The sequence below is a fragment of the Ursus americanus genome, chromosome 30, assembly GCF_024610735.1.
Source record: "Ursus americanus isolate L20-20 chromosome 30, mUrsAme1.1.p, whole genome shotgun sequence".
In the NCBI taxonomy this organism is placed as follows: Eukaryota; Metazoa; Chordata; class Mammalia; order Carnivora; family Ursidae; genus Ursus; species Ursus americanus.
This window is the reverse complement of record NC_142156.1, coordinates 1,279,589-1,301,738: the sequence shown is the minus strand read 5'-3', so window position 1 is coordinate 1,301,738 and position 22,150 is coordinate 1,279,589. Positions and strand designations below refer to the sequence as shown.

The 22,150-nt window shown below is 51.6% G+C and overlaps 1 protein-coding gene across 1 annotated transcript in view; it reads right to left on the bottom strand.

The window, feature by feature from the left end:
* The window catches only part of LOC148107426 (small G protein signaling modulator 1-like), a 30,269-nt gene extending 10,564 nt beyond the window's left edge, over positions 1–19,705 (bottom strand). Inside the window, 10 exon segments of the mRNA XM_087857154.1 lie at positions 82–150; positions 1,634–1,816; positions 5,706–5,834; positions 9,374–9,519; positions 11,440–11,504; positions 13,870–14,008; positions 17,793–17,922; positions 18,313–18,476; positions 19,551–19,618; positions 19,662–19,705. Coding sequence (XP_087713280.1) covers positions 82–150; positions 1,634–1,816; positions 5,706–5,834; positions 9,374–9,519; positions 11,440–11,504; positions 13,870–14,008; positions 17,793–17,922; positions 18,313–18,476; positions 19,551–19,618; positions 19,662–19,705 — 1,137 coding nt within the window.
* Positions 19,706–22,150: the final 2,445 nt, after the last annotated feature.

Genomic DNA, 22,150 nt, shown 5'->3' with positions numbered 1-22,150 from the left:
ATCCCTTTACTCCAGGTTGGAGGGAGAGGGTGGGTGGGGGAAGGGGAGGATGGGGAAGGGGCGGGGCCTCTGGAAGGTCACCTGTGTGCTGCTGCTGGAGTCACTCTGCAGGCAGACATGCTGGCGGCCTGAACTGCAGCTCTGGGAGGACTGATAGAAAAAGGGGCCGAGAGAGCAGGGGTGAGGCTGTATCCCGGCTTTGGGGCCCTGCTCTCAGCTCAGGCAGGGATTCTGTAAGTGCGGCCTCATCTCTATTCCTGACTTGGGCAGGTCCCTTCAGGGCCTCAGCCTCCTATCTGTACAATGAGAGTGGGGGGGGGTATCCCTCTGCTCCCTGGAGCCTCAGGGCCACACAGCAGCCAGGGGACCCCAGTTCCCACTCCTGCAACCGCAAAACCCTACCTTTAATTGCCCTGTACTTGAGACTTCCGCCTACTATTTAAGTTCAACTCCCAGTGACTGGTTGGCACTAATGGCCTGATTTTTTTATTCCTTTGTCTACATGCTTTTGCCCTTAGAACTTCTCATTCCTGCCTACTCGGCTGCGAGGCTTGGCCCTGGGACCTGCGGCAGCCCGGGGATGTGAGCAACCTTGCCAGGGCAGACGTTTAACCAGCCCTCGTGTATCTCCACTTTGTCTATGATCTGCGTTCACTATGAGAACATGCCCAGCTCTGCCTGCTGGACGATGGGACATGTGGGGCACATCCCGGTCACCCCAGACATGGCAGAGAGCCCAGCGAAGATCAAGAAACCTTTTAGCGGACCAGGCGCTGACAGCGGGCAAGAGTGAGCCCTGCCAGCCCCACTCAGAAGTGCTCCGCTGGGGCGCCTGGGTGGCACAGCGGTTAAGCGTCTGCCTTCGGCTCAGGGCGTGATCCCGGCGTTATGGGATCGAGCCCCACATCAGGCTCCTCCACTATGAGCCTGCTTCTTCCTCTCCCACTCCCCCTGCTGTGTTCCCTCTCTTGCTGGCTGTCTCTATCTCTGTTAAATAAATAAATAAAATCTTTAAAAAAAAAAAAAAAAAAAGAAGTGCTCCGCTGAGCCAGACCCACGAGGACACATTCAGGGCTCATTGTCAGAAGTCACTGACTTTTGGTGGTCGCTTGCTATGCTGTGCAGCGTGACTGCTGGCAACCCGATGAGTGTGCCTCGCTGGGGAAGAGAATTAACCTTGTTCTCAGCTCCTTCTTTGGGCTGCCAAGCCGGCGCTTCGGTGAGGGCGGAGAGGTGTGATGTGGCCACGGGAGCGTTCCCGACATTCCAGAACGCGGTGCTCAGCGCGCATGTGCCGAATATGTGAAAGTCGAGCGCTGTGCCAGGCGCTTTGTATGCACGATCTCACGTGAGCTGCACACAAACTTCCCCTATGCCAGTGGGTGTTCCCTTTAACAGATGTGGAAATTGAGGCCCGGAAGTAAAGGTGCTTGCTGGAGGCCCCGCAGCCAGAAAATGGTGAGGCTGGATTCCAATGCAGGTCTCTCGAACTCCAAGGTCACCTCCCACCCACATGCTAGGGGTGACAGCTCCAGACAGCCGTCACCGTCCCTACAAGAGCTACGCGGAGCAGATCCCTGCCTTTACCGCCCCTCCCCCACCCCCGTGCTCCCAGATGGGTGCCGCCCATCACCTCGTTGCTGATGGTAGCGTCCCTGTGCCTCATCTGGTGCAGGTGGCCGTCCAGGCTGGCCCCTGACGAGCATTTGGCCAAGGCAGCCGCGTGGGACTCCCGCTCCCTCTGCCGCACGATCGCCTCACAGCCCAGCCATTCGGCCATGGTCTGCGCATAGCACGCGTGAATCTGCTCGTCCACCTGCCGGGGCAGAGACAAGGTCAGCCCTGGGGAGAGCCAGCCCAAGCCAGACGAGGACGCCAGCTCCGACCTGGGAGCCTGAGCCCCAGAGACACCCCAGATGTCATGGACATCCAACGGACACCCACTATGTGCAGGGCACCGGCTGGGCCCTGAGGGTACACAAACGTGCGCGAGGCTGCATCTTTCTTTCAATGTTCCCTTCCTCCCTCCTATTCATTCATTCATTCATTCATTCATTCATTCATTCACACATTCAAATATCCGTGGAGCCAGGGAGCATACTAAGCCCAGGGCGTACTGAAGTGAGAGGACTGTTTCTTTCCTTTCTTATTACCTTCTCTCCTTCCTCATTCACTCATTCACCCCTAATTCGGGAGGCACCTACAATGTGCCAGGTACCCACTCCACCACCCGTCCACCCTCCCCCCCCCCCCACATTTACTGAGGGCCTCCCACGTGCCCTGTGCAGGGCCAGGTGCCGAGGATACAAAGATGAACAAAACTGACCCCTCCCTTTACTTACAGGAGGACTACAGATTTCAAGCATTTCCCTTGTGGCATGTCAGCGGATGGGAGGGTAGCTGGCCTTGTTCCTGATACACGGCCTGGGTAACCGAGGCTCTGAATCAGCCCGGCCTCTGGGCACAAGTCGGGACAGACAGGCTGATCTAAGTAAGGGTGTGGACAGGCATGAAGACAGAAGGCAGGGAGCTTGCTCCGTGTCCAGGTTGGGAGGGGTGGGGAATCCTTTAGCTATTCAGGGCTTCCAGAGAGAGACTCAGGGTCCACCCTGCCCAAGGCCTGTCCTCCCTCCCACGGACTTCCAGAAGATTCATCCCAGCATACCTCCCCATTCCCACTGCCTTTCTAGGCTAGGTTTCCATGACCCTGCACCAGGACGACCCCAGCAGCCTCCTTCCCGGTGCCTGCTTGTCCCAGCCTGGCCCCTCCTATGAGTTTACCCCTCAGCAGCCTCCTCTTTTTTCCTCCCCAGCCCCACCTCTCACTGTCACCCCCACCCTCCTGTCCTTTATGTGCCAGCCACCATGTCCACCATGCCCTTCCCGCCCCTCCCCACACAGATACACACACACACTGCATTATGCACGAGTCTCCCCTTGGGCTTAGCTCTGGCTGGCCCCTGTTCCTAGAGGCCCTGCCTCACCCCCATGGCCTGGAAAGAGAGCAGGTAAGCCTTCTGCCTGGTAGAGGTGCCTCCTATGCGCTCTTACAACCCTGGGTTTGCCTCCATCGGACTCTGCACGACCCCCACTAACCTGGCAAGGACCTCGTCTAACACACCGCTGGGTCCCCGGTCCCAAGCACAGGGCCTGGCACACCAGAACGCTGTTCCTGTTCACCGGGAGCCCAGCAGGCAAGGGGGTGAGGTGTGGCAGGGGCCTCCCGCTATTTCCGAGACGATTTCAGACAGTTCACTGGCATGGGGTCTTATCATACAGAATCACGGTGTGATTTCTATTTTCAGCTCCCCTTTAACTTTTCAGATTACGGGGAAGGTCAGTCTGGTGCTACAGTGTCTTGAACACCTCCTATCACACTTCAGAAACCCCCTCCTGACAAAGAGAGAGCTGGCCTCAGGCAGGCTACGGCATCTGCGTGGAACTGAATTATGTCCTTTTGTCATATCCTATTTGTTTTTATGGTTTCCTTCTATTACGCAAGTCATGTCAGTTTTCCATTGATGGCAGGGATACCAAATATCTTTTTAAATAAGCTATATACATAGTGAGTCAACTTACTGACAAATGTATAATAGCACAGGTGGTACTCGGATATGGAATGTTAATACCACCAGGTTTTAAGAACTTAGTATGAATAAAAGAATGCAGAATCTCTCGATAATTTTTATATTGACTACAGGCTGAAATGGTAATATACTGGGTATGTTGGGTTAAATAAAATGTATTATTAAAATTACTTTCACCTTGATAAAATGATACAGACCTACCCACACACACACACACACACACACGCACACACACGCGTGTGCACACACACGAGATACTGCAGAAGCTGGTGAAGTCCTAGTGAGGCCTGTAGTCAAGGGAGCTCTATGGTGCCCACGCTAACGTACCGGTTTTGATAATGAGCTACTGTTCTAGGCGATGCTTCCATTGGGTACGGCAGGACCTCTTTGTCACAGTTTTTGCAACTTCTTGTGAACTTATCATTTGTAAAAATATTTATGGGCATCTGTTCCTTTCTACTTTCTGAAACAGGACTACTAAAGCATTAACCGAACACTCAGGATCAACGTAGGTGCCCCGGTGTGCTATCGGCTGGAGACGACTCACAGCAGGGTAGCATTAGACCAATGCAACGGAACGGGAATCCACACTAACGGGCCCAACTGATTGCTGACAGGGACACAAAAGCAGTTCAGTGCAAGAAGGATGGCCATTTTGTCGAATGGGGCTGAAGCCGCTGGACGTCAAAGGCAAACAATGAACCCCGACCTCAACCACTCCCTGTATACACAAAGGAACTCAAAATGGATCACAGACATAAGTGTAACACGTGCAACTATAAAACTTTGAGAAAAGAAACATAAGAGAAAATCTTCGGAATCTAGGGCTAACTAAGCAAAACGTTCTTAGACTCGACACCAAAAGCTCAATGTACATGAGGAAAAATTGGTAAACTAAACCTCATAAAAAATTTAGACATTTGTTCTGCAAAAGCCCCATTAAGAGGATGAAAAGACAAGACACAGACTGGGAGAAAATACTTGCAAACCATTTATCCAACAGAGAAGGAATATCTGGAGTGTATTAAGAACTCCCGATTGCAACAGTAAAAACCCGAACAATTCAGCTAGAGAATGGACAAACGACGTGAGCAGACACCTCACCAAAGATACCCAGATGCCAAGTAAGCGTGTGCAAAGATGTTCACTGTCACTGGCCATTTGGGAAATGCAAATTAAAACCACAATGAAACCTCCTTGACACCTGTCTGAGTGACTAACGTAAAAAACAGCAACGAGACCAAAACTCCAGGGAGGGTGCAGGTGTGGCTCACTTGGATATTGCGGGTGGGAAGAGAACACAGCTCAGCCGCTGCAGAAGCTGGACAGTTTCTCCCAAAACTAAGCATGCATAGTGTGCGTCCCAGCATTGTACCCTTGAGCGTTTAATGATGACTTACACTCCCACGAAAACACGAATGTTCACTGCAGCTTTCTTTGTAATAGCCCAAACCAGGACAAAACCCACCTATCCGCCGACAGATGGATAGTCAAACTGTGATTCACCCAGGCCGTGGGACACCATGGAACTCTTGGCCATAGAAAGGACAGACTGCCAGGGGATTATGCTGAGTGAAAAGGTCAATCCCAAAAGGTTAGATACGACATGATCCCATTTCTACAACATCGTCCAAATGACAAAGTTGCAGGAAGGAGGAACAGACTGGTGGTTGCCAAATGTTAGGCCGGGAGGTGGGGCTCAAAAAGGGTAACACGAGGACCCTGGTAGCACCGGAAGTGTTCAGTATGTTGACTGGGGTGGTACACACACACACACACACACACACACACACACACACACACACACGTCAATGCCCTGGTTGTGATACTGTATTATAGTTTTGTAAGATGCTACCATTGGGAGAAATTGGATAAAGGATATGCGAGACCCTTCTGCATTATTTCTTGTAACTATGTGAATCTATAATTATCTCCCAAAATAAAATTTTAAGCAATGGCATCTGTGGCTTGCATTGTATTTCTACCGGACAGCCCCGCCCTGGGGTTTCCTGGCTCCCCCACGTTCCCCTGCCCCATCTTGGTCCAGCATGAAACCAGAGCACCCCCAGCCCCACCTTTTGCTGCCAAAGACCCCACTGCCCATCAGGGGCAACCAACCTCCTTCCTTTCTGCCTCTGTCATCCCGAACTGGTAGTGGCCCAGGAGGAAGGGCCACACAGCCTTGCGGATCTCTGGCTGGATGCCGCCATAGGAGATGAGATGTAGCAGCTCCCGTTCCTCGTAGCTCTGTGGTAGGTGGCAGGAAGTAAAGGGTTGGTCAACAGAAAACCAGAAGGAGGGCTCCGTGACCTGGCAGCCCTACTTCTCAGACCTGGCCTTTAGAGATCATGCTGTGAATAAGCAAAGCTGTGTGTACCGGGACAGCCATCCTGGCATCATATGGGAAAACCCCCAACTGCCCGCTGACGGAGGAACAACGGATCCCTACATGGGAACACCACATCGAAAGGGCAGGAGGAGAAAGGGCAGGACGCGCATCCGTGAGAACTTACACAAAAAGATGTTCAACGTGTATTATTAGGTGGAAAAAAATCCCAAGAGGCGGAACATATCTAGTGTGAACCCATTTTTTTGCAAAAAATCCCAAAAGGTCAGTATAGAATGAACGAACATTTCTACTGAATTTTTAGTCGATGTTGTGCATTGTGTCGATATGGCAGCATGAGTTCAAAGTTATTAACCTTGATTCAGCTCAAAGAAAATTGCTTAAAAGCAAATCAATCCCAAATGAACATTTCCAGCTGGTTCTTCATGCACTATGACTCCTGTGCACACTAAGACGACTTTAACAACTGTTTGCTGTATTGTCCAATAGATTTACTCTCTTTTCAAAAATTCACTTTCAGGCAAAGACTTTGCAGTTATAATTAGTCATGCTGGGCACCCAGCAGGCCCAATCTGTTCATGTTTGTGTGTGTGTGTGTGTGTGTGTGTGTATGGAAAGTACCAATGACTACTAGAAAGCTACTCTGAAGGGTAGTAGGGTTCTGTTTCCTCCTATCTCTTTACATTCCAAAATTACAAGCATATGTGACATTTTTTAAAAGTAAGCTCAATGCCCAGCATGGGGCTCAAACTCACAACCCTGAGATCAAGAGTCACATGCTCTACTGACTGAGCCAGCCAGGCATCCCACTGATTTTACATCTTAATGCACGTCTTAGATGTACCCAACCACAATGGCAAAACCAGCCATTCTTTTGTCTTTGTTGGAAATTTTAACTTGTATTCTGCAGACAGCCTTGTCAAAGCTGCTTAAAATCCGAGAACTATTTGTGTCCGAGGCTGTAAACGCTTCATTAAAAAGCCACCTGCTTGGGTCCTGGAGCCCACAGCTGGACTCCATTTCCCAGCCTCCCTTGCAGTTAGGTGTGGCCACGTGATGAGGCGCTGGCCAATGGGATCTGGCAGGATGCAATAAGCCATTTCCAGGCCAGGGCTTTAAAGGAGCAAGTGTACTCCCTTCAGACTCTGCATCCCCCCATTAACCCTGGAGGATGGTGGGGCCATGAGAATGAAAGGCCCCTGAACCTCTGGAGGGAGGACAAATGCCCACTCGCCAGGAATGCCCACCTAGGACTCCTCACGGAGCAAGAAACATACCCCATGATGTCAAGCAACTGAAAAAGTGGGGACATTTGTTATACTGCTGCTCAGTCCACCCTAATACAACAATGCAACCAAGAAGGGTAAAAATACGGCCCATTTGTGAAAGGACTGCAAAAGTGTTAGACGAAAATTTTTCATTTTTGACTAATTTATTTGATCAACCAACTTGTACTTAGACTAGTACCTTCCAAACTGGGGGGATCACTGAAGCGTTTGGGGAACTTCCAAAAAATATAAATTCTTGGGCTCCACTCCCAGAGATGCTAAATCAGTAACACTGGAGTGGAGCCCAGAAGTCTATATCTTTCGAATTCCTCAGGAAATGTGCACTCTCCCAGGCCCCCGGGGATTATGAACACTGTGACTTTTTTGAGAAAGTAAGCTGGCATATCTATTTAAATTTTAAATGCGTATCAATCAATTTCTAGGAATCTACCCCTGAAATAAAAGCACTAGGCAGAATGGTATGTGCTTATGAAGATGTTGACTGGAGCACTGTTTGAAATAGTTTTTAAAAAGAGAAAGAGCCCCGTTGTCTATCATTAGGGGAAGATTTGAATAAATTATGGGCTACTCATCTGTGAGGTGTTAAGGTGCTAGCATTTAGGACTTCACCTACAGATCTGAAAGACGTCTTTTTTTTTTTTTTAAAGATTTTGTTTATTCGACAGAGAGAGAGAGACAGCCAGCGAGAGAGGGAACACAAGCAGGGGAAGTGGGAGAGGAAGAAGCAGGCTCATAGCGGAGGAGCCGATGTGGGGCTCGATCCCAGAACACCGGGATCACGCCCTGAGCCGAAGGCAGACGCTTAACCGCTGTGCCACCCAGGCGCCCCTGAAAGACGTCTTTGATATAAACTGAAATTGTTGCTTAAAATACAAATATAACATCACCTCATTTTAAAAAAATAAGAATTACAGACATATCTATGTAGACATATCTATGAATGTATAAGCACCAGAAATATACATTAGGGTCTCTACATAACTGACACTATTCATTAACTCAGGCGATCAGAACGAACGCATTGTGGCAGAAAGAAGGTAACTAAACAATTTTTGTTTTATACACCTGCATTCTTCCTTGTTTGAGTTGTCCCAGTAAGCAGGCATTCCTCCTGTTGTTCAGAAAAACAGCTAATTTTGGCCAAAAAAAAATGTCAAATAACCCTTCTGTTTGTCCAGGTTTGGGAACCAGTTTGTTTCTCCCAGAGTCCCCCAGCATTCCCAAATCAATACACAGGATAGCACCTTTCCCCAGCGTGGCGAAGCCAGGCCCTCCCCAGGGCCCGGGTGGGAAGGCACCCGGCGGACTGAGCCACCGCGTTCGTCCCGCGTGGAGAAATCAGGTCTCTCTTCTGAAAGCCTGCTGCTGGCGGCAGTGAGACTAGTGTCTATCGAAATCGATTCTGCCTTCCACACCAGCCATGGAGGCACTTTTCCAACAAAGGTCCCTGTGGCCCCACACATTTGAGGGATTGTTCCATATGCTCCCCCCCCATCCCACCCACCCCCGTTTCTTGAGACCGGCAAGTGTATCAGCCTAGCCAAGGTTCTAGGAAGTGCTGCAGGGTACAGAAAAGTTGACTCATCTTGTTTCCCAAACTCTCCGACCGTGAAGCTTTTTTCCACCGTAAACACCTTCCTTGTGGGGACATTTGCCTTCTGATAAGAAAATCTTAGAAATCTGTCTCCGGGTGAAATATCTAATGGGAGGATTCTCTGGCCCTGAGGCAGAGGGGCACGTGGCGGGCTTTCCTCCACCCAGCTGCCTCCTCTGACTTCACTACCTCCGTCACTCTAAGTAGTTCAACTGTGCTGTAAGTTCCTTCCTGCTGGGGACTTAAAGCACTTCTTGCACCACTGAGCATACAGCTGGTGCTTAATAAATGCTTGGTGATGGATTCATTCTTACTCCTTCTAGATGAGAATATGTACTTTCCATCCTCCTTGATCCTCACCCTTACAGGCAGAAGTGGGCTGTGGGTCTTGGAACTCTCAAGAAGGGAAGGGCCTTTGCGTTGGGTATGCAGAACCCAAAGGTGTCATAACAGCCTCAAGTCCTCACAAGCAGGTGGGTCTACTGCTCAGATAACCAGACGGTCCCCCCACAGGCTCTGTCTGCCCCACTGCAGACCGAGCCAGGCCAAGCCTTACTGTGCTGTCCTGAAGGTACTGCTCCCAGATCCTGGCCGTCAGCCCGTGCCCAGCATCACAGGGCGAGTCTGGAGACACGATCATGTGATTGACCAGGGCTGACAGGTGGGTCCTCACGGTGGACAGGTGTCTGCAGTAGGCAAGCCCTGGAGAGGGAGGGAGGGAAAGGGCCATCATCCACCACCCAACCCACCTTGCCTTGTCTCATGGATCTCAAAGCACTGCCCCGCCCGCAATCCCAGTGAACCCTCATGACCTAGAAAGTCCCACCATCCCTTTCTTCCAGGCGAGGAAGGGGCTCTGAGGGGCAAAATCCCTTGCTGGCCTGACTGCTTAATAGTTGGGTGAGCCTGGAGACGTCCGATCACCTTTCTTAGCCTGGGCCAGGGTGACATTATTTCTGCCAGAAGCCAAGGTATTTAATCCATGGGCAGAGGCCGGGAAGGGGCGGCAGGAAGGAGGTGGTAAGTGACCCCACAGGCTCGCTGTGCCTCTGGGTGCCTCCAATCTGTCCCAAGGGAGGAGAATGGCAGAGGTGGACGAATCTTGTGCAAAGTGCAGCTGGATAAAGAAGGCCCTGGGAGATGTACCTAGTTTGCTTTCAGAGATGGCTCTGCACTCTTAAAGGGTTTCCCACTAACCTGCTGCCCCTTACTTGCTCTGCCCTGGGCACCTGGAGGGCACAGTGCCTGGTACACAAGAGGCAATCAGCAAATGCCAGAGTGTGTTTGCTCTGCCTGTGCCCCCGCCCTCTGACTCTCCCTTACCAAGGCCCAGAGAGGACCCTTCTGGGGCCTGAGGACAGGCCCCTACCAGCAATGAGGAGGAGGAGGGGGAGGGGAAAGGAGGGGGAGGAGGAGGGAGTGACTAACACTTACACAAGCACGCACTACGTGCCAGGGAGCTGCCCGTACCTCACATACTTAACTCACTAAATTCTCATACAACCATATGAAACAGGTACTCCTATCTTCTCCACACTATAGACGGGGAAACCGAGGCACAGACTGCTTCTGTCTCCTGCCCAGGTCACACTGCTAGGAAGTGCAGAGTTGGGATTTGATCACAAGCTGCACAGCACCAGAACCTGGGCTCTTAACCACCACCAGGGACAAGCCACTGAATGCGATAACATTGTTTGAGATCCCTCTTGACCCCCAACCCTTCCTCCAGGAAGCTCTTCCATTTGGGTCCCATAAATACTCGTCCAGGGCCTGCTCCACGCCAGGCCCTGCATTAGGCACTGGGGATGGGTGATAACAGAACAGGCAAAAATCCTTGCTCTTGGGAGCTCATGCTCTCCCTGCCCCTCCAGGCACTCGGGCACACGGCTGGCCCTGCTATTCCCCAGGCCTACGCAGGATATATTAACACTTTTCTAGAATCCCTGATAATACACACGATTTATCTCCCTCATCTAGGCTGGGAGGCTGGGAAAATAAAACGTGCTAAGAATCAACACAGCGAGTGAAGGAAAACAAACAAAACAGCCTTTGAGGTCAGACAGGCCTAGGTTTGAGTCCCAGCTCTGTCCTGCATTAGCGGTGTGACCTTGGACAAGTCACTCTGCCTCCTTGTGCCTTAGCTTCCTCATATGCTAACTGGAAATAATCAGAATACCTGTATTTAAGCTTTAATTTTTAACTTCTCCTTACTCTTCTGCTTCTGCCCACAGGTGAGGGGAACGGACTTTCGCTGAGCACCCATGACATGGAATGCTGGGTGCTAGGGGTTTTATACAGGCTTCTCTTTTAATTCTGAGAACAAACCCTCTAAGGCAGGCACTGGGGATGCGATGGTGACCAACCAAACCCCTGCCACGAGGAGCCCCATCGTTGGCTGCCCTCTCTAAGAACTAGAGATAAAACTTATGCCCAGTCCCTGGTGGAGGGAGTTCAGGCTCCGAGAAGTCTGCCTAACTTCACTAAAACTAGACACATCCGGGAACTAGGGGAGCCGAGGTTCACGTGCCAGAGCCGGGCTCCTTCCCCCAATACTGATGCCATACAACAGGCATTCGATCAACGTGCCCGTAGACCACAGTGGCAAAAAAGGCCAGTACGCACATCCATAGAAGGCTCTGGAAAGGATCTGGTACTTCATGTTGTCACAGAGGAGCTTCAGCGGTGCCCTGCAGGTGGAGGAAGAGGGGACACTTAGAAAAGACCACACAGAGCCCACGTTTCCTGGAGGAGTGGAGCCCATTACCCGGAGGGGGCAGATTAAAACCAACCAGCCAAGGGGACTCTGGGGGGACTACTGTTTCTACCCATTCGTCCACTTCACCTATCAGCTCTGGGGTCACTTTCTCCCCAACTCTCTGTGGTTTGCATGGGGCTGATTCGACCCCGTGCAGGATTCAGGCTGGAGGCACAGGCATTGGGTAAGACGTGGTCATGTGATCCGACCTGAGCCAATGAGAACGAGCCCTGGGACTTTCGTTGGAACTACGGGGAGATACACACTCTTTTCTCTGCTCGAGTTCCTAAGCCAGAGGGATGTAGGGCAGTGGCTGCTGGGATCCATTTCTGCCGCTGCATAGGAAGGGCCTGCCTGAGAATGAAACCATCACGGAGGCAGCCAGAGACAAGAGGTGAAGAAACAGAGACATTTGTGTTCTGAGCGTCTGGAACCAACCATGCCTGAAGTCACTGCACCTCTAGACTCCTCAGTTCTGCTGAGATTTTCTTCTGTATTTGAACCAGTCTGCAGTGGGTTTCTGTCACTTGTAGAAAGAGTTCTGACTTCTGAAGTGACCCAGCTAAACCAAACTGAGCCGAACTGGGACTCAGAGTCTGGCTGTTGCAAAGGAGGTGACGCCTCAGAGCTTCTCCTTGCATGGGAATTTGGGGGGGGGCTGTTTTGGCTGAAAGAGGAGAGGGGAGTAAGGCCCTAGCACTGTTGGGGAAATCAAGGACTGCTGATGGGACTGCATTCTCACAGAGAACAGAGTGGAGGAATATCTGCATCTTTTTTTCTCAGGACATCCTGGGGACACTCAGGAAAACTCAACAAGACAGGAACAGGGGCATGGCTAAGGTGTTCCAGTTACACACATGGAGGCATTAAACATGAAAATCACCCTCGTCATGGCCTCAAGTTGGTGGGGCTCAGGCTTGCTCAGTTTACCTAAGAAGAGCACCACACGGACAGCTGTCCCACAGGGGACTTGGCTTGTGAAAGGTGATGAACTCCCCGTCACTCCAGGTGTGGAAGCAGATGCCACGAGAGGGGACACTAGGTTACAACAGCATTTTTCAATGGCCCCTGGACCACAGCCCAAGAATCACTTGGGATTTCTCCAATATGCGGATTCCTGGGCCCCGCACAGACCGACTCAATCGGGGCCCCTAAGGAAGTTGTCTGGGAACCAGTATCACCTCCCGCTGGTGATTCTGATGCACACAAACGTGGGAGACTCTCTGATTACAGGAAAGCTTCTCAAACTGAAACGTGCACACACGATCTTAGGATCCAGTGAAATGCAGATTCTGCTTCAGTAGGTCTGGCAAGATGGACTGAGATCTGCCCCAGGATGCTGCTGCAGGTCTGTGGACCACGTGCCGAAAGCAGGCCCTGGACGACTGCAAGAGTGTGATGCCAGCTCCCACCCCTTAAGCTCCTATGGCTGAAGACAGGACCACCCATGGGGCCAGGGGCCTGGCATGGAAAAAGGGGTTCCACTCTCCCCAGCCAGGCCAGGTGGGTTTGGTGGGAAACAAGACCAGTCTCATTATTGCACTGAGCAGCCCTGAAGACACATGAGATCTGTCGGCCAGGAGATAGATGATCTGGGGGGGTCTAACTTTATCCAATAAAATAAGAAGCGTCACTTAATTGAACATTTCCAGGGGCTGGGTACCACGTGCTGGCCACATTAGACCAGTATCTGATTTGTCCTTACAATAGCTATGCAAAGCAAGCATTCGTATCCCCATTCGGTGGAGAAGCAAATGGAGGCACATGTGGTTTGCAGTGAGTAGTATTGCTAGTTTCCGCCTTCCAAGAGCATGATAGGGCTGCGCTTCCTGGAATGTTGTGGATGAGGTCAATGAGGCGTGAGCAGAAAGAGTATGTGCTGCTCTCAGGGTGGAGCATTTCATTGTCCTTCAGGAGCCCCAGACCTACCTTTCCCTCTGTCACTGCGACTGGGAATATTCCAGAAGGTGTCGTTCCATCAGCCAGGCCCTTTAATGTGGTGCAAGCAGAGCCCCCAGCTGACCCACGAGAGACACACAGTACGCATGATAAATCAACCTCTGTTGTACTAAGCCATTGAGATTCCAGGACTGTTTGTTACTGCAACATAACCTTGGTTATCCTGACTGATACGTGTAAGGAAGCTAGGACTTCATGAGGCTAGGATTTAACCCAGACCTCGATGATCTCATAGCTTATGTTCCTCCTCTGAATTCAGTGCTGGGCAAGACATGGGTATCTACAAATCTTTGGCAAATCCTTCCACACCCTCCACCCACAGATTAAGCCCCTCATACCTCTCATGGTTGCAGCCATTGGACGAGCCACCATCGGCCAGGCCACTCTGTGAACAGGGTGAGCAGGAGGATTTCTGGGGGCTGGGTTGCCAAAGGGGCGGTAGGTTGCTCACGGAGACATCCATCAGGTCCTGGGGGACTGTGGTGGACAGGAGGGTCAGAGCAAGAGCCCCGGTTAAGCCTATGTGGGTCACAGAAAGCTCATCCCAAAGCAACCAGCTTGCCCCTAGGCCAGCACAGGGACAGGGAAAGACCCTGAATGTGACAGTCAGAGACAGCGACCCCAATCATTATCTGACCCAGACCTGTGAGCCCACCTGATCCAGGGAAAACCACCACCAAGATTTGGGGCCCTCAGCAGACAGGCAGAGCTGATGAGAGCTGAAGAGAGAGGAAGAAGTGGGGCATGGGGGGAAGAGAGACAGACAAGAGGGACAGACCCAGTCCCAGAGCAGGAGGCCGAGCCTCACCATGTTGTCATTCAAGCGTCCTCACAGGAGGCTGACAAGAAGGAAGAGGAGCCTGCTGGGGGCTTCTGGGGACGGCTCATAGTCCCGAGTCGCCAGAGACAGACTCTCTGGAAGACAGAGTCTACCGGGGAGACAGAAGGGAGCCTAACTCAACAGATGAGGCAGGGTGCCAAGGACGAGGGACCCAATGGAGCTCCTGCTGATGAGGCCACCTGCACTGTCCATCATCCTGAGCCATAGGGCTCTTCCATCAACAGGTCTCAAACAGGTGGGTTACCCCCACCCAGAATCACGTGGCGGGGGGCTTCTTAAAAAGCCATGCCTGTATCCTACCCCTGACCTACTGAATTTAAACCTCCTGGAGATACAGCCCTTAAATCCGTATATCCAAAAAAATTTTGATAACAGCAGCCACGTTCGAGAACCAAGAGAGCATGACTGATATCCTAACACGGACACTGGTGACTTGTGATCACATGGTCCCAGGATGCAGCACTTGGAGTGTCCCTCACCGCCTTCCCTGCCAGCTCCATGGAAACCGCCCCGTCTGCAGAGCCGCATGACAGACACAACGGTGACTCACACATTACAATTTCTATCACTAACTTCCTGGCCTCCTGGCAGTTCCAGACAGGTGCAAACATTTTATTTTCTCTAGGACAGGGCTCGGGAAACATTTTCCGTCAAGGGCCAGGCAGTAAACATTTTTAGGGTTCGTGAACCATTTGGCCGCGATCATAGCCACTCAACTTTGTCATCATCATGCAAACACAGCCATCCACAAGCTGCAAACACGTGAGCGTGGCTATGTTCCAATAACACTTTATTTATGGACACTGAAATCTGAGTTTCGTATTTTTACAGGTCACAAATATTACTCTTCTTTTGATTTTTTTCAATCATTAAAAAAATGTAAAAACCATTCTTAGCTCATGGGTCGCACTGAATGAGGTTGGCTCCGGCCCCTGGGCCCTGGTTTGCCAAGTCCTGACCTAGGAGATTGAGAAGGGTGCACATCTGTCCCACAGGCCCTGCCCCCTCAAGGATGACTGGTAATCCCTGGCCTCTTCCCTTGGGCTGCGAGGCTGGGAAGTTATGGACCCAGGGCCACTTGTCATCAGAGCTCAGTAGCTGACAGGGCCCAGCCCTAGCCACTGTTAGTGCAGAAAGCTCCTCCCCAAGCTGACTCACTGATGAGCTGGCCAAGAAAGACCAGTGAGCCCCTGTAAAATGTTCTAGAAAAGCATCCCCAGTTCTCCGCCAGTCTGAGGGAAGCATTGATCAGCTTCAGCAAGCTGTGGCCAGTATGCCTTGGCCCCGGCCCCAGCATCTCACACTCCACCAGCATCACCAGTGGACCCCTTCCCTATGGACCCCACAACACTCCAAGCTGCATTCTGCCACGTGGAGGCTGGACAGCGTGAGGGCATCCATTTGTCTCCGGCTTCCCTCGTCCTGGGGACCAAGACTCAAAAGACAGCATGGCAGAGGTGGCCAGCACCCAGCCCCAGGCATGGGAGGAGCCCAGACATTACTGGGGGGCTGCTGCTTCCGGCCCGACACGGGGAAGGTGGTGTCCCATCTGGCTCGCGCCCACTGACCGCCCCTGGCCACCACCAGCACGGACCGGCCGGTAGGAACCACCGTCCTGGCGGGGCTCGCGGAGCCGGGGGCAGGGCTGCCCAGGGGGTCAGGAGCAACTTGAGACACAAAACAAAAAGCACTAGTGAAATGAAATGTCTGAGGTGGGCAGAACCCTGAAACAGCCAAAGAACCCACTCCTCGGGGCTTGATCTCCCCCCTGCCCGGCTCTGCACAGCTCCCATGTATTGTGTTGGCTTTGAGGAAGAAAGAACGCTGATGTTTATAAAATGCCCTACTGTGTGCCGGCTGCTGTGCAGGGATTGCTTTATCAGCCTTAATGCCCCTGTGGGAGACGCATCTCTCCTCCCATTCTGCAGAGTGGAAACTGAGGCTCAGAATGGCAACACTACTGAACCATCCACGGCCCCAGCAGGTGGTAACTGGCATAACAGCTCTTTCCGACCGAGGTCCCCTTTCTCTTTCTGCTAACGACAGCTATCACTTACTGAGAGCAAATATTATTATTATTATTATCCCCTTTTACAGATTTGGGAACTGAGGCACAGATGGAAGCATCATGCCCAAGACCACCCAGTGAACAAATAGTGCAGCTGGGATTCTGACCCAGGGCATCAGACCCCAAGACCCTATTCACACTCTCCTGACCGATATCCCCCCTCAACCTCATCCATCCTCTGTCCAGACCAGCAGTTCTCAACTGGGGCAATTCTGGCCCCTCAAGGACATTTGGCGATGTCTGGCGACATTTTTTGTTGTCGCAACCTGAGAATTTGCTAGATGCTATTGGCATCTATCCAGTGGGTAGAGACCAGGGATGCTGCTTGCCATCCTATAATGGACAAGACCCCCCCTCCCAAACACACAGTTATTCATCCAATGTGTCAACCCCGCCCTAGGCCAGCTCTGTTCAATAGGAATCTTCCCTGAGCCACCAGCTTATTTTAGAAGTTTCTAGTAGCCACACTAAAAGGGGGGAAAGAAACAGATGAAATCAATTTCAACAGTATATTCTGTTTGACCTAGTGTATCCCTAATGTTACCATTTTAACATAGAGTCAATATAACATTGCTGATGAGATATTTTACATTCTTTCCTATTGTTGCTCCAAAGTCTCCAGAATGCAGGGTGTCTTTTACACTTAAGGCACATCTCTCTTCGAACTCGTTGCATTTCAAGTGCTCGGGAGCCACACGTGGCTCACGCCTACCACGCCAGATGGTACAGACAGTCTCAGCAACACAGGAGTCTGAAAATGCCCTCCTCTGACTCTGAGCCTGTCTGCACGGTTCAGAACTTGTCTTTGCCTCCTCTGTGCACACAGACCGGGTGGTGGAGACAGAGGCAGGAAGACACTGAGAGGGGGTTTAGAACCATTTATGGCCCCTCATCCCTCCCACAGGGCCAAACTCTTCTCTCTTATTACTTGAGGCAGGCATCTGCAAACTTTTTCTATAAAGGGCCAGATAGTAACTATTTTTGGCTTTGTGGACCATACGGTCTCTGTCACAACACTCCCACTCCGCTGCTGCGGTGTGAGAGCAGCCACACACAATATGGATATGAATGGGCGGGACTGTGTTCCAATAAAACTTTATTTACAAAAGTAGGCAGGGGGCCGAATTTGGACCACAGGAAGGAGTCTGCCCATTTCTGATGTAGGCACTTCTTCAGAAAGGACGTCCTTGTTCTCAAAGATTCTGAAAACCATACATGACTGCTTGTGTTAGCTCTGTGAGGCTCAGGCCCCTGGGAAAAAAACCACTTGTCCTCTAGTTCCAAACACCTGGAATCATTTTCATGATCAGCTAACATCTGGATCCAGGGGGCCCAGAGACGGGGCAGCTTACCGAATTCAGACCGCATGCCGGGGCAGATGGTCCTGAACACGTAATCTGTGGCCTCGTCGTCTTCCTTGTCTGAAGACGTGGACTCGGAACCCTGAGGGCTTCGCTTGCGCAGTTTGGGAAATACTTTGCCCTGAAAGAAGGTGTCCTATTGCACAGTCCTTGGGATACACCTGTCCCCACAATCTGCACAGCCTGAGGGTTTCAGTGGGGTGTGTATGTGCCCACAAAGCCACTTAAGGATCCATGGGCAAGAATGACCACTCCTCCGGGTGCCTGGGTGGCTCAGTCGGTTAAGCATCTGACTCTTGATTTCGGCTCAAGTCATGATCTCAGGGTCGTGAGATCCGGCCCCAAGTCTTGGGTTGGGTGCGGAGCCTACTTGGGATTCTCCCTCTCCCCCACCCCTCCCCCACCCTGCTTGCACACACACGCATGCACCTCTCTTTCAAAAAATAAAGAATGACCACTCCCCGTAGCTGACCCCCACCCCAGCCTCCCTGGGTCCCCTGTGATCACTCACCTTTCCCCGCTGAGACCAGAGTGGAGGGTCCAGCTGCCCATGAGGGAGCAGCCCATTTTCCAGGCACGAGAGGAACTGCAGGAGGTGCCCTCCCTTGGGGAAGCAGAAAGGCGGCCTCTGGATCCCGTCCTGGCTGACCAGCATCACTGTCCCGCCGCTGTCCACTGCCACCACGACCCAGCCAGAGGAGATCCAGCGGGAAGTCAGTATGAGGCATGGGTATGGGGCCCTCCCGGCATACACATCCCCCCAGGCATGTCAAACCAGACCCACAGACCTGCTCCAAGGCTCTGAGAAAGGCCTGGGCAGAAGGTCAGGGCCAGTTTTTAGCCCCCGCCAAGCCTCTTCCACCCCACCTGCCACGGTCACTGACCAGGAAGTAGAGGACATGATCCAGAAGACTATGTTTGGCCCCGATGAAGTCACCCCCCAAAGGAAATGATGCCCCTAAACATGTGATGTCCCTCTACACCCTCAATCACCCTCTACGAATCAGCCTGACCTATTTCTTCATGGAGGCTTGCAGACCTATCCCTTCTCAGGGCAGTAGTTGACTTGCTAGCACGTATTGAGCGCTTACTGTATATAGCACAGCATGTTAAAGGCAGTGTCTTACTGGAATACTCAAAATAGACCTATGAGGTATATCTCTTATTGTGTGTTTTACAAGTGATGAAACCAAGGCTCAGAGAGGCGATGTAATTTGCCCAGGGCTGCACAGTAGGGCCTGGATCTGAACCCAGATCTGTCTCACTAACTAAGCTTCATGTTTTGTGCCTTGGTGGGGCATGGATCACTTGCTTTCTACAGCAGGATGGCCTTTTGCTTGTTCTGAATGTGCCTTCTCTGAGCCTTAAAGGAGAACTCTAGTTATTAATCCCAGATCTTGAGAGCACAGGCTTTGGAATGATAAAGACCTGATTTCGAGTCCAAACTCAGGAGTTCCCGGGGTGTGTGACCTCGTGCCAAGCTGTTTAGAGCCCTGCTTGGCACATCGTAAGCGCTCAATAGGCGTGAGCAGCTAATACCATGGGTTTGGTGCTGAGCCCTTATCATATGTCACAGGATGTTCACAACAACGCCAGGAGTAGGTGCTGTTGTGATTCCGTTTTACAGATGGGGAAACTGAGGCTCAGCGAGAGGTCACTTGTTTGAGGCTGCACAGGTACTAAGGAGGTGGGGCCAGGCAGGGGAGCCAGGAGGAACACCCCAGCCCCGTGCTCCCCCATGGTCCCTACCTTGCTGATGGCAGTGCAGGTACACAATCTCCTCCAGGCAGATGGTCATGGCATAGTCCCAGTAGACGCTGGAAGGGGAGGGATGGTTAGGTCCGCAGGATGCCTGCTCACCGATTCGTGGCAAAGGGCCCAGGAGGCCACGAAACCACACCCATGGGCTCCTGCACCCTTCTCACTAGGACCCACCTGTCTCCAACATCTGTATTCCAGGCTTCCCAGAATCCATCTCCCCTTCTTTGGTCCCAGCACCCCAGTTTTCTAAGGACCACTCCTCTCTTAACCCCAGTCCATGTGGCTGAGGCGGAGTCCACCCACCCTCTATGCCAGGATTCCAGGAATGGCCATCTGACCCCAGCCTGGCCGGTCAGCATTTTCCACTGTTCCAGCCAAGTGACTGGTTTAGGGATGGCCCTGCAACCCAAGCAGAAATAATGAGGCTCGGAGAGAGAGTTAAGATGGCAGAGGAGTAGGGGGTCCCCTTTTTCAGCCGGTCCCCTGAGTCGAGCTGGATAGGTACCAGACCAGCCTAAACACCCACGGAATCAGCCTGAGACGCAGGAAGATACATCTGGATCTCTACAAATGAACATCTCTAGCACTGAGCATTGAGGTACGAAGTGGGGGAGCCGTGAATCCCCGCACAGATATTGGAAGATAAATTAGAAGGGGGAGGGAGCCACCGTGCTCGGGCACCGACCAGGAAGCAGGAGCCACCTGCACGGGGGAGCGGGCGGGCTCCCGGACTGGCACCCGCAAGAGAGAGAGCAGACTGAGACCGTAAGCCTGGGAACGCGCCCGACCAGAGTGAAAACCAACGCCCCGGAGTGCTCACTGGAACCGGACTGATACCGGGAGCTCGGGAGTGTGCGCGCGTCCAAACTGAAAACCAGAGCTCTGGAGTGCACACTCAAACTAGGCTGAAACCAACAGTTTGGGAGTGCGCGTGCGCGACCAGACTGAAAACCGGTGCTCCGGAGCACCCCGAACCACACTGAAACCGAGAGCTCGGGAGCGCACGCGGGAACCGGGGCGGCTGGCGGTGTTCGAAGCACAAAGGATAGGGACTTGCCAGCCCTGGAAGCGAGGACTGGGAGAGTGGCTGTGGGGCGCACAACCCGGGACACTTCAGGGTTTTTAGCAGCACCAACAGAAACAGAGGTAAAGTGGCCAGGAGAGTTCAGTGGAGAGCGGACTGTGATCTCTCTGTTCTGAGACAGAGGCTAGGATTCAGCCACTGCTGCTCTGACTCTCAGAAGAGGCACAGAAAACCATCAGGGAAAGCTGCCAGAGAACAAAAGCCCGGAATTACCAGCTCACATTGTGCCCATCCCCATCCCCCCTCGCAGGGGACGGGGCAACTCTACCCAAACAGGGGTGCCTGAGTATCAGTGCGGCAGGCCCCTCCCCCAGAAGGCAGGCTGAAAAATCAAGAAGCCCACATTCCTAAGGTCCCTATAAAACAAAAGCACGCTGCCTGGGTCCTGGTCAATAATTTGGGCTCTGGGCATCCCGGCTACCTCTCCTCATCAGAATGACGAGAAGGAGAAATACCCCCCAGCAAAGAAAAGACCATGAGTCTGTGGCCTCTGCCACAGAACTGATATTTATGGATATAACCAAATTGTGAGAAATGGAGTTCAGAGTAACAATGGTCAAGATGATGTGTAGACTTGAAGAAAATATTAATGAGAATATAGAATCTCTAAGGGCGGAAATGAGAGCGAATCTGGCAGAAATTAAAAACGCTATGAATCAAATGCAGTCTAAACTAGAGGCTCTGACGGCTAGGGTGAATGAGGCAGAAGAAGGAATTAGTGAAATGGAGGATGGGATGGTAGAAGGGAAAGTTAAAATGAAACTTGGCTCAAAAAAATCCAATCTCAAGAATGTAGGTTACGGGAGATTACTGACTCAATGAAACGTTCCAATGTCAGAATCATCAGCATCCCCGAAGGGGTGGAAAAAGAGAGAGGTCTAGAAGAGATATTTGAACAAATTGTAGCTGAAAACTTCCCTAATCTAGCAAAGGATTCAAGCATTCGTGTTCAAGAGGCAGAGAGGACCCGTCCCAAATTCAACCACGACAAACCTACGCCACGCCCGTCATGTCATAGTGCATTTCGTAACTATTAGATTGAAGGATGCAGTATTGAAAGCGGCCAGGGCAAAGAAATTTCTCACATACAAAGGCAAAAATATCAGGATTACGTCAGACTTGTCTACACAGACCTGGAATGAGAGAAAGGGTTGGGGGGGGCATTTTTAAAGCTCTTTCAGAGAAAAACATGCAGCCAAGGATCCTTTATCCAGCAAGGCTGTCATTCAGAATTGATGGACAGATAAGGACCTTCCAGAATCGCCAGACACTGACCAATTTCATAACCACGAAACCAGCCCTACAGGAGATATTAAGGGGGGGTTCTATAAAAGTAAAAAGGCCCAAGAGTGATACAGAACAGAAAGCTACAATCTATAGAAACAAATACTTTACAGGCAACATGACCTCATTAAAATCATATTTCTCAGTAATCATTCTCAATGTGAATGGCCTAAATGCTCCCATAAATGCCACAGGGTTGCAGATTGGATAAAAAGACATG